Source organism: Leopardus geoffroyi, chromosome D2 (genome assembly GCF_018350155.1).
Source record: "Leopardus geoffroyi isolate Oge1 chromosome D2, O.geoffroyi_Oge1_pat1.0, whole genome shotgun sequence".
NCBI classification, from domain to species: Eukaryota; Metazoa; Chordata; class Mammalia; order Carnivora; family Felidae; genus Leopardus; species Leopardus geoffroyi.
The window spans coordinates 11,181,729-11,194,523 of record NC_059334.1 but is presented as its reverse complement, the minus strand read 5'-3'; the positions used below and the strand labels follow the sequence as shown (position 1 = coordinate 11,194,523).

General features: G+C 39.5%; 1 protein-coding gene and 1 long non-coding RNA gene across 11 annotated transcripts in view; one reads left to right on the top strand and one right to left on the bottom strand.

Moving 5' to 3' along the window:
- RYR2 (ryanodine receptor 2) overlaps positions 1-12,795 on the top strand; it is a 762,307-nt gene that overhangs the window by 738,918 nt on the left and 10,594 nt on the right. For all 9 annotated transcript variants that reach the window (XM_045437236.1, XM_045437235.1, XM_045437229.1 and 6 more), the window contains 3 exons: positions 1,919-1,979; positions 5,588-5,734; positions 7,470-7,604. In XM_045437236.1, the coding sequence (XP_045293192.1) occupies positions 1,919-1,979; positions 5,588-5,734; positions 7,470-7,604 (343 nt within the window). The remainder of the gene's footprint in view (positions 1-1,918; positions 1,980-5,587; positions 5,735-7,469; positions 7,605-12,795) is intronic.
- LOC123576417 overlaps positions 11,722-12,795 on the bottom strand; it is a 42,019-nt gene continuing 40,945 nt past the window's right edge. Inside the window, exons 5-6 of one of the 2 annotated variants that reach the window (XR_006701377.1) lie at positions 12,504-12,584; positions 11,722-11,993 (exon numbers count right to left, since the gene is read on the bottom strand). This is a non-coding gene — a long non-coding RNA (uncharacterized LOC123576417). Of the gene's footprint in view, positions 12,585-12,795 lie in introns of both variants that reach the window. The other variant, XR_006701374.1, reaches the window with a different exon arrangement.

Below are 12,795 nucleotides of genomic sequence, written 5' to 3'. Positions count from 1 at the left end.
GGCCAGATTACCTCCTGGGGATAGAATGGCTGCCAGGACCCAGAAAACCTGCATCTTTTTCATTTGTGTCTTTATGGGAAAAGAGGAAGGGATTTGTATCTCAAAACCATCTAGCAAAACTCTTCAGCTTCTGGCTTATAGTCTGCCCCTGAACCAAGCCCTGTGGCCAGGTGAATGCGTGCCCAGTTGGCCTAGATCATCTTTGGCCCATCCCTAGGGGTTGGGTCAGCTCCACCCAAACAGGAGTACTGTCGTGATTGGTGAGAAAAGAGTGTCCTACGCCACCAAAAAGGGCATGCTGCTTCACGATGTTGACAGCAAACTTGTTACCCTAATGTTTGATAGGAATGAAAAATAATCACCATTTTTTAAATAAACTAAGAAACTGCCATGGGGCATTCAGTCATCCTGATAGAAACACTTAATTTTGTTTTAGATTGCTTTCATGGGAAATAATCATGCTCTCATGCAAATTACCCCATTATTTATTTTTTTCTCTGTCTTTGGCTTTTTAAATTTAGGCTAAAATAGTCTTGGGGTGCCTGGATGGCTCAGTCGGTTGAGTATCTGACTCTTGATTTTGGTTCAGGTCATGATCTCACAGTTTTGCGAGTTTGAGCCCCAAATAGGACTCTGGTGACAGCATGGAGCCTGCTTGAGATTCTGCCTCTCTCTCTGTCCCTCCTTTCCACACACTCGGTCTCTCTCAAAATAAATAAATATACTTTAAAAAACAAAAAGAAAAAAAAATAGCCTTGTATTGAAACCCATTTTAAATATTCACAGAACTTTAAAAAATGATCTCTAGTAATAGAATTGATTCTAGCTCAAAGATAACTTTATTTCCTTAAGATAAAAACTCCTAGGCTAAGGTAAATTAAAACGTAACCTTTGGGGGAGAAGTCTCTAAGAAGTCCATTTTGATTAGCGATTACTGATCCTACCACTTGAAATTTAAGATTGGCCTTACTAAAAAAAAAATGACTAAAGAAATAACGTGTAAAACAGTAAATACAGAGAAGCCCTTTTGAAAAGAATACTCATATTTTATATCCTATCATATCAATTACCTAGAATATTAGATAGGCTAACAAAGTTATAATTTCTAGCACATGAATCAGTGGGCAGCTCTAAAAAACAATTAAAGTTAGAAAGTGTGTTTTACTATTTTTGTATTTAATCTACAAAGATCAGGAATATTTATGCTAAGATTTACTCATCCAGCACATTTATTGAGAGATATTCCATGTATGATACAATGTGCTTGGTGTTAGGGAGTTTGCAGACTAGGGAGAAAGGCAGAAATGTACGTAGATACCTGCACACCCGCAACTACAAAACAAATGGGAAATTGTAGTAAGTCTACAAGGTAATTTGGGAACCAAGAGGAAAAGGTGAATGCCTTCCTGGGTAGAGATTTTTTTTTTTTTTTTTTTTTGAAAACAAGAGGAAACACAAGATGAAAGAGCCCTTTCACTGGCAAATTTAGTTGTAAAGTGAATGTGGATGTTTATGCAAGTTTTTATTAGCCTAAGTAAAAATTATTCTGTCAGAATGCAATTACAAATGTATAATGAAAGCGAGGAAACTTGGGATGCACACATGTTGGTTAATGTAGTAGCAGAGTTTCCAGAAATCATGCTCATATAACAAGTGGCTTTACCTTATATTTACTGCAGGAAAAGAAAGTGCTAATCTTAAATAATAGAAGTTGCATCTTTGTTTTGTTTTCCAAGATCCCACTAAAAAAGCATTACAGAATTCTGGAACACATCATCCAGATGTTCCAGATTCCCTTGACACTTTGGATGGAACTAATTTCCTGAGATGGTTGCCAGTTTCATCCCACGGAAAGAATGCCAGCAGGCTCTTTGTTTCACATGCATATCCACAAATCCTTCTTTTTTTGTCTTTCCAGACTGAACTCTATTGATGTGAAGTATCAGATGTGGAAACTAGGAGTCGTCTTCACGGACAACGTAAGCCCACTTCATTACCACAAAGTACAGTGCACTCTGATTAGACAAGTCTGTTGGGATCCGGCAGGCAGATAGTCAGTGATTTAAGGAAGTCAGTCAGACAGCAATTGATTTAATATAGACCATTATCTGAGAATGACCCAAGGAAATATGTGATTAGTTAGCCCCCATCTCTCAATCCATTTCTTTCAATAGCTGAAAGATTAACATGAAAATATATTTATGCAAGAAAAAGAAACTAGATGAAAATTCACATGTATTTTCATTTAGGTTTTAGTTGGGTAATGGCATTTAGTTGGGTAATGAGTTCAAAGTTTCCTAGATGTTAAAGTGGAAGTTCTAAACAAATAAAGTTTTAAAACATTAATTGTGATAAATTTAAGTTTCCCCCAAATTAAGTGCATTAAATTATTGTGGTTTTTGTTCTTGATTGATCCTTCTTTTCTCAAAGAGCCTAATAGCCCAAGTCTGTATCCAAATATAATGAAAAAAATTCACCTGGTACTAAAAGCCACCGTCAGGTCGGACGATCACATTGTACTACCCTGGGTTGCTCAATAGTTTGACATTTTTGACTTAATGATTTTTTAAACTGAAAATTCTATCAGCTGTTTTCATGCTCCCATGTGCTCTCTATGGGAAGTTGCTAGGGACAGTCCTGAAACTCTGCTGAATGGATCAACTACAAATGTTTGTCTCCTCCTGCTGGTTCAGAATCCTCCTCCCATCCTCACACACCTCCTGCGAAGGGGCACTTACAGGCAAATCCAAAGGCCTAGTCCTAGACCCTCCTCTGGTTTTGTCTCCCTTGCAGATCTCACTTAGTCTCAAAATCACACTCTAATTAGCAGTGACTTTTACAGTGAGTGGGAATTCTGTTCTCCTAAAGACCTGCGACACCCCCCAAATTCTCCTGTCTCTATCCCCACCCCTATCGTACCCAGTCATGGGCCCGGAATACTGGGTCTTTTAAAGAACTCTCCAAAGATCTCAAAAACAAGTCTTGTAAGTATCTTTTAGAATTGTCAACTGCTAATGCCTTCAGCAAATTTCTCTTCTAATAATGGAAGCAACTCCCTCAAATTAAAAGGAAACCACCTCATCTCTAGCACTGATGTTTTCTGTTCAGGTAGCCTGGCCATCTTGGCTTTTGCTAGTTAAGGTCAATCCTCCTTGACCTCCTTACATGCCGCAGTACCCGTGTCATGCAAGATACGTATCTTGCTCTAGTTTTCTTGCCTCCAGAGCATTTGGGCGTGGACAGACTTCTTCAGACTTGTTTCTGTTATATTATTCTGATATATTATTCATCCACCTGTAGTTTCATGGCTGTTTGGCCAGCTACTTCTCAACATGTCTTCAGTCCTCAATAGTGTGGTTTCTGTCTGAAACACAGCTAGGCTCACCAGATGAAGTACAGATGGGTTCAAGCCCCGCGTTGGGCTCTGCGCTGACAGCTCAGGGCCTGGAGCCTGCTTCAGATGCTGTGTCTCTCTCTCTCTCTCTGCCCCTCCTCTGCTTCTGCTGTCTCTCTCAAAACTAACTAAATAAAAAACATTATAAAAAATTTTTAATTACAGATAACTAAATATTTACATATTATATTTACATTTTTATATAGGTATGTATACATACCTATACATAAATATAGGTAGTTTTAGATCTATAACAATGTAGAATATACATACTTATATATTTACATTTATATGTGAGTATATCCCAAATATTGCATGGAACATACTTAATCTAAAAATTATTTATTCTTTACCTAACGTTTACCTGTAACTGGGCAGCCGGTGTTTTTATTTGCAAAATCCGGCTAAGGACAGCACCTGTGTCATCTATACATGTATCCTTGGCTCCCCTGATCACCTATATTAGTCTCCTTACTCATCTTGTGTCCACACACTTGTCCTTTCTCCTCAGCCTTTTCATTTCTTAATAGCCTGCTGGGTGTGTCCATTCAAATGTCCTGTGACAAATGCATCTTTTCCTCTCCTCACTCTTCCCTGCTAAACGCAGTCCCCCTGTCCACCATTTCCTCTTTCTGTTAGTGTTTTTGTTCTTCTTGCTACCTACGTCCAGATGACCAGCTTGGACTCCTTTTCCTTCTCCTTCTAATATATGCATTCAATTATGTGCCCAATTGGATCCTTTTCCTGCCCTCTGTCATTCTCTGGCCAGTTCTGCTGATAGTCGTGCCTCTTATAACACTCTGCCACTTACATCTTCTTTAAGAAAGTAGCTTGACCGGAGTGAGCTCACTTTCCTCATTTGTCAATTTGGGGCTAAGATTGCCTACTTAGCAAGAGTCTGGCTAGAATAAAAACAGAGACTGTATGTGCAAATATACAACACAGTATTTTCATAAAATGCTGCTTTTCATATACCATTATTCCGTATGATGCTCCAGGGGTTCTCCCACGCCTGTGGGATGTGCCCATATCCCTTAACTTGGCTTGAAGGCCTTCCAACCCTGCCATACATTTCCAGCCTCATCTTCTGAAACAGAAGCCCACTCTCAAACCAAACTGTCACTCCTCAGCACATTCTGCATAGTCTTATCTCGGTGTCTATTTTCAAGTACTGCTTTCTTCCACCCAATGTCTAACCTCAGCCCTGAACTGCCCATAAAGATGATTTATACCACCTCAGCCCCCTTTGTCTTGTTTGTGTTCTCTGTTAAAGCTTAAGACATATTCTAGTCAAAATGAAGGTTTCCTCCCTTTCCCAAAACGGGTAGCTCTTGACTCCAATGGCAAAACATTTCTTACGCCCAAGGACCCTAATCCAGAAAGCAAGCATGATCTCAGTATCTTTTATTCTACTTTTTTTATTCTCCTCCCCTCAAAAAGTATATACACTTATACATCTAACCTCTGTAAAGCAAATCTCTTACATTGATTATAAACAAGATTCCTACAGATAGTACCAATTGTATTATTAGGTTTATTATAGCCTTCAGTGACATTAAGTAGTATTTGCATTTTCTCCTAGACTTGTTTTGGCTCACATAAAGTGAGATGCTTGGTTAATAAAATATCGCATGTAATTTCTTACAACTAGTAGGTCTCCACAAACACTGATTTAGAGAGTGAGTAAATGAAAAACGAAAGAGGGAAGGATAGTGGGTTGGTTCTTTGGTTGAGTGTAGAGCAGGGCTCTCAAGGGGGGAAATTTTGTCCTCCAGGTGACTTTTGGCAATGTCTAGAGACATCTTTGGTAGTCACGGCTGGCATCTGGTGAGTGGAGATCAGGGTCACTGCTGGTCATCCTACGGTGCATCAGACAGCCTCCAAAACAGAGAATTATCCAGTCTAAACTCTCAGTAGTGCCAAGGTGAAAACACCTTGCTATCGAGTATTAGGTCAGTAAAATTCTCTCTATAGAAAGATACCTAAGAACAGCCTCTCTGATATAAAGGAGAAAGACATTGAACCTCTGAGAACAAGCTAAATAATAAAATACATAAACCAATATAACTGATTTGAATTAAATAAAGAAGGTAAAGTAAATGAAGTGATTATAATGGAATGAAATCAGAGTAGCTTGGACAACAGTCACTCCTTCTGGTTTCTGATATGCTTCCCTCTCGTTTATCTTCTCAGTCTTTCCTCTACCTGGCCTGGTATATGACTATGTCCGTTCTGGGACACTATAACAACTTTTTTTTTGCTGCTCATCTTCTTGACATTGCTATGGGATTCAAGACACTGAGAACCATCTTGTCATCGGTAACTCACAATGGCAAGCAGGTAAAAGTTGATTTTTTTTTGACTCCCTACAAAAAACAAAAAAAAAAAAAAACCAACAAATACACCAATAAAAATAAAACCCAACCTCCAATGGCAACATATAGTTTTAAAGATTTTTGTGAATGGAGGATATGCACTTTTTTTATTTTTTTTTTTTTACAAACCATGAGGAATATTGGTTCAAGAGTCCCCTACACCTACATTCAAGTCTTGGCTTGACCGATTCACTGTGTGACCTTGGATAACTGATTTAACATTTTTAAATTTCAATTCATTGTGTAAAATGAATACAATAAAAGTATCTACCTTTTACAGTTTCTGAGAAAACGAAATAAGAACATAAATGTGGAGGTGTCAGCACAGGCCCCGGCACACACAAAACACTGCAGAAAACAGTTAAATTTTTCCTAATATGATATTTACTCCATTTGATACCGGAGGGAACTGAAATGTGTTTCAGAATCCTGATGCACTAGTTACAATAGTAATAAAACACAAGATGCTGCGTTCTTAATTTGATGTGATATTTAAAAATTGGATATTGTGTGGTCTTTGTAATGTTTCATACTTGACAAGGTCATACTCCAAGGACTTACATACTGGCCTAGTTCCAGATGATCAATTTATGTTTTAATGGAGCCCAGTTGTAATGTGAAAAACTTTAATTATTCATAAACTCATTACAGAAGCATATATTTATTGATTCATTCTCTATCACCTGTCTACTGGGAGTAACACATTCTATATTCGTTATTTGGTTTAACAGAGTCCTTCTTTTCCAGATTTTTATAATTCAGCATATTTTTAAATCCATGTCCCCCCAAACACATGAACTATGTCCATAGTTAAGTTCATATGAACAGTTATCATGATTTTTAGTTTCCTAAATTTCAACACATTGTTGTTCTATATGTCACTCTCATTTTTGAATGTGACTATGACATCAGCAAAAAGTGTTTATTCATTCATAGTATTGAGCCCCTGACATATTTAAAGAACTGGAGATTCTGAATCTCTTGTGTATTTTCACACAAAAGGTTTGGCTTGCTTTCAATTCACTTCTAAAATTTTGGGGGGATTATTCCTTCTTTTTGAGATATCAATTTTTGACTTACGGAAATATAGAGAGCTTAATAGTCCTCATAATAAGATGTGCAGAAATTTATGGTGGCATTGTACTTCGTTTACAGAAGTGAATTAAGCCCTCTATTCAGATAACATATTTTCTCCAGATAATTGTAAAATTATTTTTGAAGGACTTAATATATGCTGCCACGGTCAAGAACATAGGGATTCATTGTAATTAGAGGAAGTAAACACAAGAAATAATGCATTTTAGTGTGTTTAGATTTTCTGTGATATAACCAGAAATATATTTTCAACAACTTGGTGAAATTCTTATTTTCAGCACATACATATTATGATCAATTTGGATGTGAAAGTCAATCAGAGTTTATTCATATTCCAGCTGTAGTATGCATTCATTAACCAATTAAGTAGCCAACTTTTGCATAAAACAGTCTGACCACTTGATAAAATAAAGAGCATATGGAAATAAATTTCCCCACGGAGGGGGGTAAGAAAGGTATGGTGTGAGGTATGGATCCCATTACTTTCTAGTCAATAAATCCAGGCATGTGCTCATAGAATTCTCCCCTCCCACACTGATGTTGAACATGCCAGTCATATATGCCTTGCATTTCTAATGCATGTTCTGTGTCACATTGCTTTCCAGCTTGTATTAACTGTTGGCTTGTTAGCTGTTGTTGTATACCTATATACTGTTGTGGCATTCAACTTTTTCCGAAAATTCTACAATAAAAGTGAAGATGGTGACACACCGGATATGAAATGTGATGACATGCTAACGGTAAGTTCATACACTTTGATCTCATATGAGTGAAAAATTCTCCTGCTTCTTCAGTATGAGTGGTGGTGTAGTTACTCTTTAACCTTGCAGAATAGAAAATAGCATACCCAGTAAAAAGTTGTGTGGCTCTTTAAAGAATCAACAGTTTTCATTCTTTTGCAGAATGTAAAGGACCGTTTCTGCCATTTTTTTTACATCTGCTGTACCAGCCTGATAATCAGATTTTTTGCATAAAGGACTTAGAGCTGGAAGGATATAAATGCTTTAGCTGAATTGGTTCATAGATTCCAGGACAGCGGTTAAAATTATTTCCTTGGAGGGGCGCCTGGGTGGCGCAGTCGGTTAAGCGTCCGACTTCAGCCAGGTCACGATCTCGCGGTCTGGGAGTTCGAGCCCTGCATCAGGCTCTGGGCTGATGGCTCAGAGCCTGGAGCCTGTTTCCGATTCTGTGTCTCCCTCTCTCTCTGCCCCTCCCCCGTTCATGCTCTGTCTCTCTCTGTCCCAAAAATAAATAAATGTTGAAAAAAAAAAATTAAAAAAAAAAAAAATTATTTCCTTCGAGAGTATTTTGAACCCTTAGTTATCTGTTTACTTTCATGATATTAACTGACATCACCGAAGTCCAAAAATAGATCTTTTACTAGAACTCTTAGGTTTTGCTTAAATATTCAGTACTTTAGCTTAAATTACCTTTTCGGTCTTGGTTTTAAAATCAATGGATGTTCAAGCTTTCATATTGCTCTACCCTTGTTCCTTAACCTGCCCGTCTAATATTGGCGAATCAGAAGTTATTACAGGTGAGATCTTAGATTGGAAATATGTACCTCTGGCTGAAAGGAGATGAATTCTTCATTGAGCACCAAATCAAAATACCTACATAGCTGGGGTTAGTGGTGTAAGAGACCAACAAAGTGACAGTAAAATTACTCTAGAAAAAATAAACATCCCAAAAGAGTAATGAGAGGGAACTACTAATGTTATAAAAACGAATACTTAAGGCAGGTTTTGTACTAGAGAATGATACATGTGTGGGACAGAATAGAGAGTCTAGAAATACATGCAGATACACTTGGAAATTAAAAGTATGATAAAATGTGGCTTTTGAAATCATGAAATGAAAAAGAATTCAGTAAATGGTATTGGTACCATGGATATGCTTTTGGGGAAATTTTGATAAAAATTGATACCAACTTAGTTCTTTAAATCAAAATAAATTCTGAATGGGACACATATTTTAATGCAAAAAGAAAAGAATAAAAATTATAACAGAATTTGACTTTTGAAATAATAAACAATTTTTTAAATTTTACTTATTTTCTTTAAAAAAAATTTTTTTTTTTTAATTTTTTTTTTTTTTTTCAACGTTTATTTATTTTTGGGACAGAGAGAGACAGAGCATGAACGGGGGAGGGGCAGAGAGAGAGGGAGACACAGAATCGGAAACAGGCTCCAGGCTCTGAGCCATCAGCCCAGAGCCCGACGCGGGGCTCGAACTCACGGGGCCGCGAGATCGTGACCTGGCTGAAGCCGGACGCTTAACCGACTGCGCCACCCAGGCGCCCCTTTAAAAAAATTTTTTAATGCTTATTTATTTTTGAGACAGACAGAGCACAAGCAGGGGAGGGGCAGAGAGAGAGGGAGACACAGAATCCGAAGCAAGCTCCAGGCTCTGAGCTGTCAGCACAGATCCTGATGCGAGATGAATCATGGGAGATCATGACCTGAGCCAAAGTCGGACACTTAACTGACTGAGCCACCCAGGCGTCCTTGAAATAATAATAATTTTTAAATGGGGAAAGGTCTAAGTGCGTCATAAAACCTAAGATGCATGGGGTCCTAAACAATTACTTTAAAAAGGAACAACACTAAGCGATGTCTTAAAGACAAATGAAAAACTAGGAAAAATATTAACATAGGGCCAGTGTCCTTAATTTACTAAGTACTTATCACTAGGAAGTAAACCAATAGGAAAAGGAACAATCAGCTCGTGGTAAAATTCAGTCAGCTTACAAATTGACAAAGATTAAAGAAATGCAAATCAAAGCAATCAACTGCCACTTCTTAACTATTAGGTTTGCAGAATATTAAAGTTTGTTAATACCCACAGTTGAATCGATGGAAAAACTGGCACTTTCATGAACACTTGTAGGGAATTCAAATTAAGACAATGATTTTACAGAAATTTTGCAATATCTATCACATTTTTCATTGTACTTACCCTTTGACTTGTCAGTTCCACTGATTGTATGGATTTAAATGTTTACAAATATGCTCCTGTGGGTTTAAGGATACTTGCTACTATCACAAATTGGAAATAATCTAAATTATATCAATAGAGTCCCGATGAAACCAACTATGGCAAATTCATATCATGGAAAAGTAGGTTGTTGTTTAAAAATAAGACAAATCTGCACGTGCTGATATAGAAAGACATACAGATTGCATTTCAGTGGGGAAGGGGGGGCAAGATCTTGAACAGTGTTATGATAAGATCCTGATTGTGTGCACACATACACATGCTAGAATGTACATATTAGATACACTAGAATATGTACACGGTGTTTCTGGAAGAATACATGGGACACTGTTAACAAGGGTTCCTACAGGGAGTAGGACTACAGATTAGGGAGAGAAGAAACTTACACGGTAAGGGATTCGTCACTGGTAGTGACGTCCCCCAGAGTCACTAAACATGTGACACTTTACCGCCAGTAAGGATCCTTCATCTCCTCTTGTGAGAGGTGCCTTTAATACCCACCTTGCCTCTCTACCCGGTGACTTCAAGACTTGGGGTAGCAGCTAGCTAGAGGCAGGGAGGGGAGCAGAAAGCTGGAGGAGTCAACAAGGCACAAAAGGGAGTCAGTCATTACTAACAGCAGACAGTTGTGACTCCAGGGAGATTCATTTCTCTTCCAGAAGCACCCCCTCCCCCATGGTTCTAAATCTCAAAGTCCACCTTGGTTGAGTCAGAAAGTTTAGCGAGGTGATTCACTGCCAGAGGGTTTGGTGCCCCCTGAATCGCTGAAGATTGCTGGAAAGTCAGGATGACTTCAGGTAGTGCTCTTGAGTTGGCATTGGGAATGGCGGGGCCTCACTTGCCCCCCTCCTACCACAGTAAGACCCCTGAAACATCCAGGTGTCTCGTTCTAATGTCATGAGTCATATTTGACCCTATTCAATTATCCTGATAGTATCCTTGGATGACTACATTTCGAACATCCCTCTTGGTATGAGTTTCCATTGCTTTTGTAAATTTTCCCAACAAACTTATGAGAGGAATCCAGGCATGGTTTGAACAACAAGTGAGTTAGGAAGACAACGAACTGCCTTTACCTGGTTGGCATGACCCAGTTGCATGGGATGTGTAGGGAAGAGGTAGAGAAGTTTGCCTCACTTTAGGGTGAGGAAATAAGGCTTCTTGATGTTTCAGACCATTGCCTCAGGACTGAGCTAGAGCCTGGATTTTGTCCGGTTTAAGGGATTTCTGCCCCTACCAGTGAGACTACCTATAACCAGGTCTGTTCTGGGTGTTTCTATCTCTACACATAACGGTAAGCTTTGTACCTTGCCTTTGGGTGGGGTGAGATTGGGGGCATCATGAGAATGTACCTTAGATGTGTCTTCTTGCAAAAGAGAAAACTCAATTCCAAGCCACAAACAACATCTCAGCTCCCATACTGCTGCCAGGCGGATCAGGCACACAGGAGTCTGTGTAGCTTTGCACATGCTCGTATCCAGCTGATTGTTCTTAAACGATCACATCAGGGGCCACATCACCTAGATTTACCTTACAATAGTTGGTCTCAAAACCCCTTTTAATTTGCCTCTTATTAATACTTGTGCAGCAAGGTTTGAACAAGCCAACAACATTTAATGAATGTTTTTTTTTTTTTTCAACGTTTATTTATTTTTGGGACAGAGTGAGACAGAGCATGAACGGGGGAGGGGCAGAGAGAGAGGGAGACACAGAATCGGAAACAGGCTCCAGGCTCTGAGCCATCAGCCCAGAGCCCGACGCGGGGCTCGAACTCACGGACTGCGAGATCGTGACCTGGCTGAAGTCGGACGCTTAACCGACTGCGCCACCCAGGCGCCCCTAGCCAACAACATTTAAAATGTAACTGCTCACTTGTAGTAGTGCTTGTTAAAAGTCAAGGCTTAGCAAAACCCAGCAGCTAGCAAGACAGAAGTACGGCGTAGGAAGTGGTCGCGCTTAATATCTTGTGTGTATCTCTCAAAAGAGAATCTTTTGTTTACATCCGTCTCTAACAATTAGTCTTCAAAGGGTGAAGTCGAGGATTGTTTGCTTGAGATGGGTTTTCTTCACTCATGCCCTGTTTTCTCAGCAACATCCGAGTTTCCAGTGCCTTCACTGCTTCTGGTAGTTTCCTGGCATATGTAGGAACATTTTAGGTTTTCACAGCGATGTGGTTCACCTGCCAGTGTTTCATGCCTAACAGCAGGTGGCGCTGTAGCTACAGTTTTACAGACTGTGATGCTTCACGCCTGCCTGCCCACCTACCACCTGCCTCCTTCCTTCCTCCCTCCCCTTCCTTCCTTCTTTCCTCCCTCCCTCCTTCCCCCCCTCCCCCCCTCCCCTTCCTTCCTTCCCTCCCTTTTCTTTCTTCCTTCCTACACTTTCCTTCCTTTCCTTTCCTTTCTTTCTTTACTATTTATTTAGGATCATGGTGTTTTAAGCCTGAGAATCTAATTAAACCATCAGTATCCTGAGAGAATTTGAACCTCTTCTCCAAGAATGTACAAGGAGAAAGTGCAAAATGATCCAAAGTTCCAAAGCCCCAGGCAAAAAGATGATTGTAGCTAACTAGCCAGGGAGACTGACTTGGCCTATATAAAGACATTCATCTCAAAAGGGGCGGTCCTTTCACCAGGACTCACCAGGGCATCCCTTTATGAACCACAGCTCAATGAGGCCACCCTCATATCCCGACTCAGAAACTGCAGGGAAGGTGTCCAGACCTGTTGTGTTTTTTGGAAAAAACTTACCAGGTGGTTGAGAGAACGAGTTACTCCTAGGGAAGTACGATCCCCAGCTCAGGGGATTGTTCTAAATTACTTATTTTACCCTACCCTCCCAACAAGTAATCTCTGCCAGTCTGTCTCTTTCTCTTTCCACTTTTATTTCTCCCCCTATTTGGGGGGGGGGGTCAGGATAAAGATCTCGTAAAGA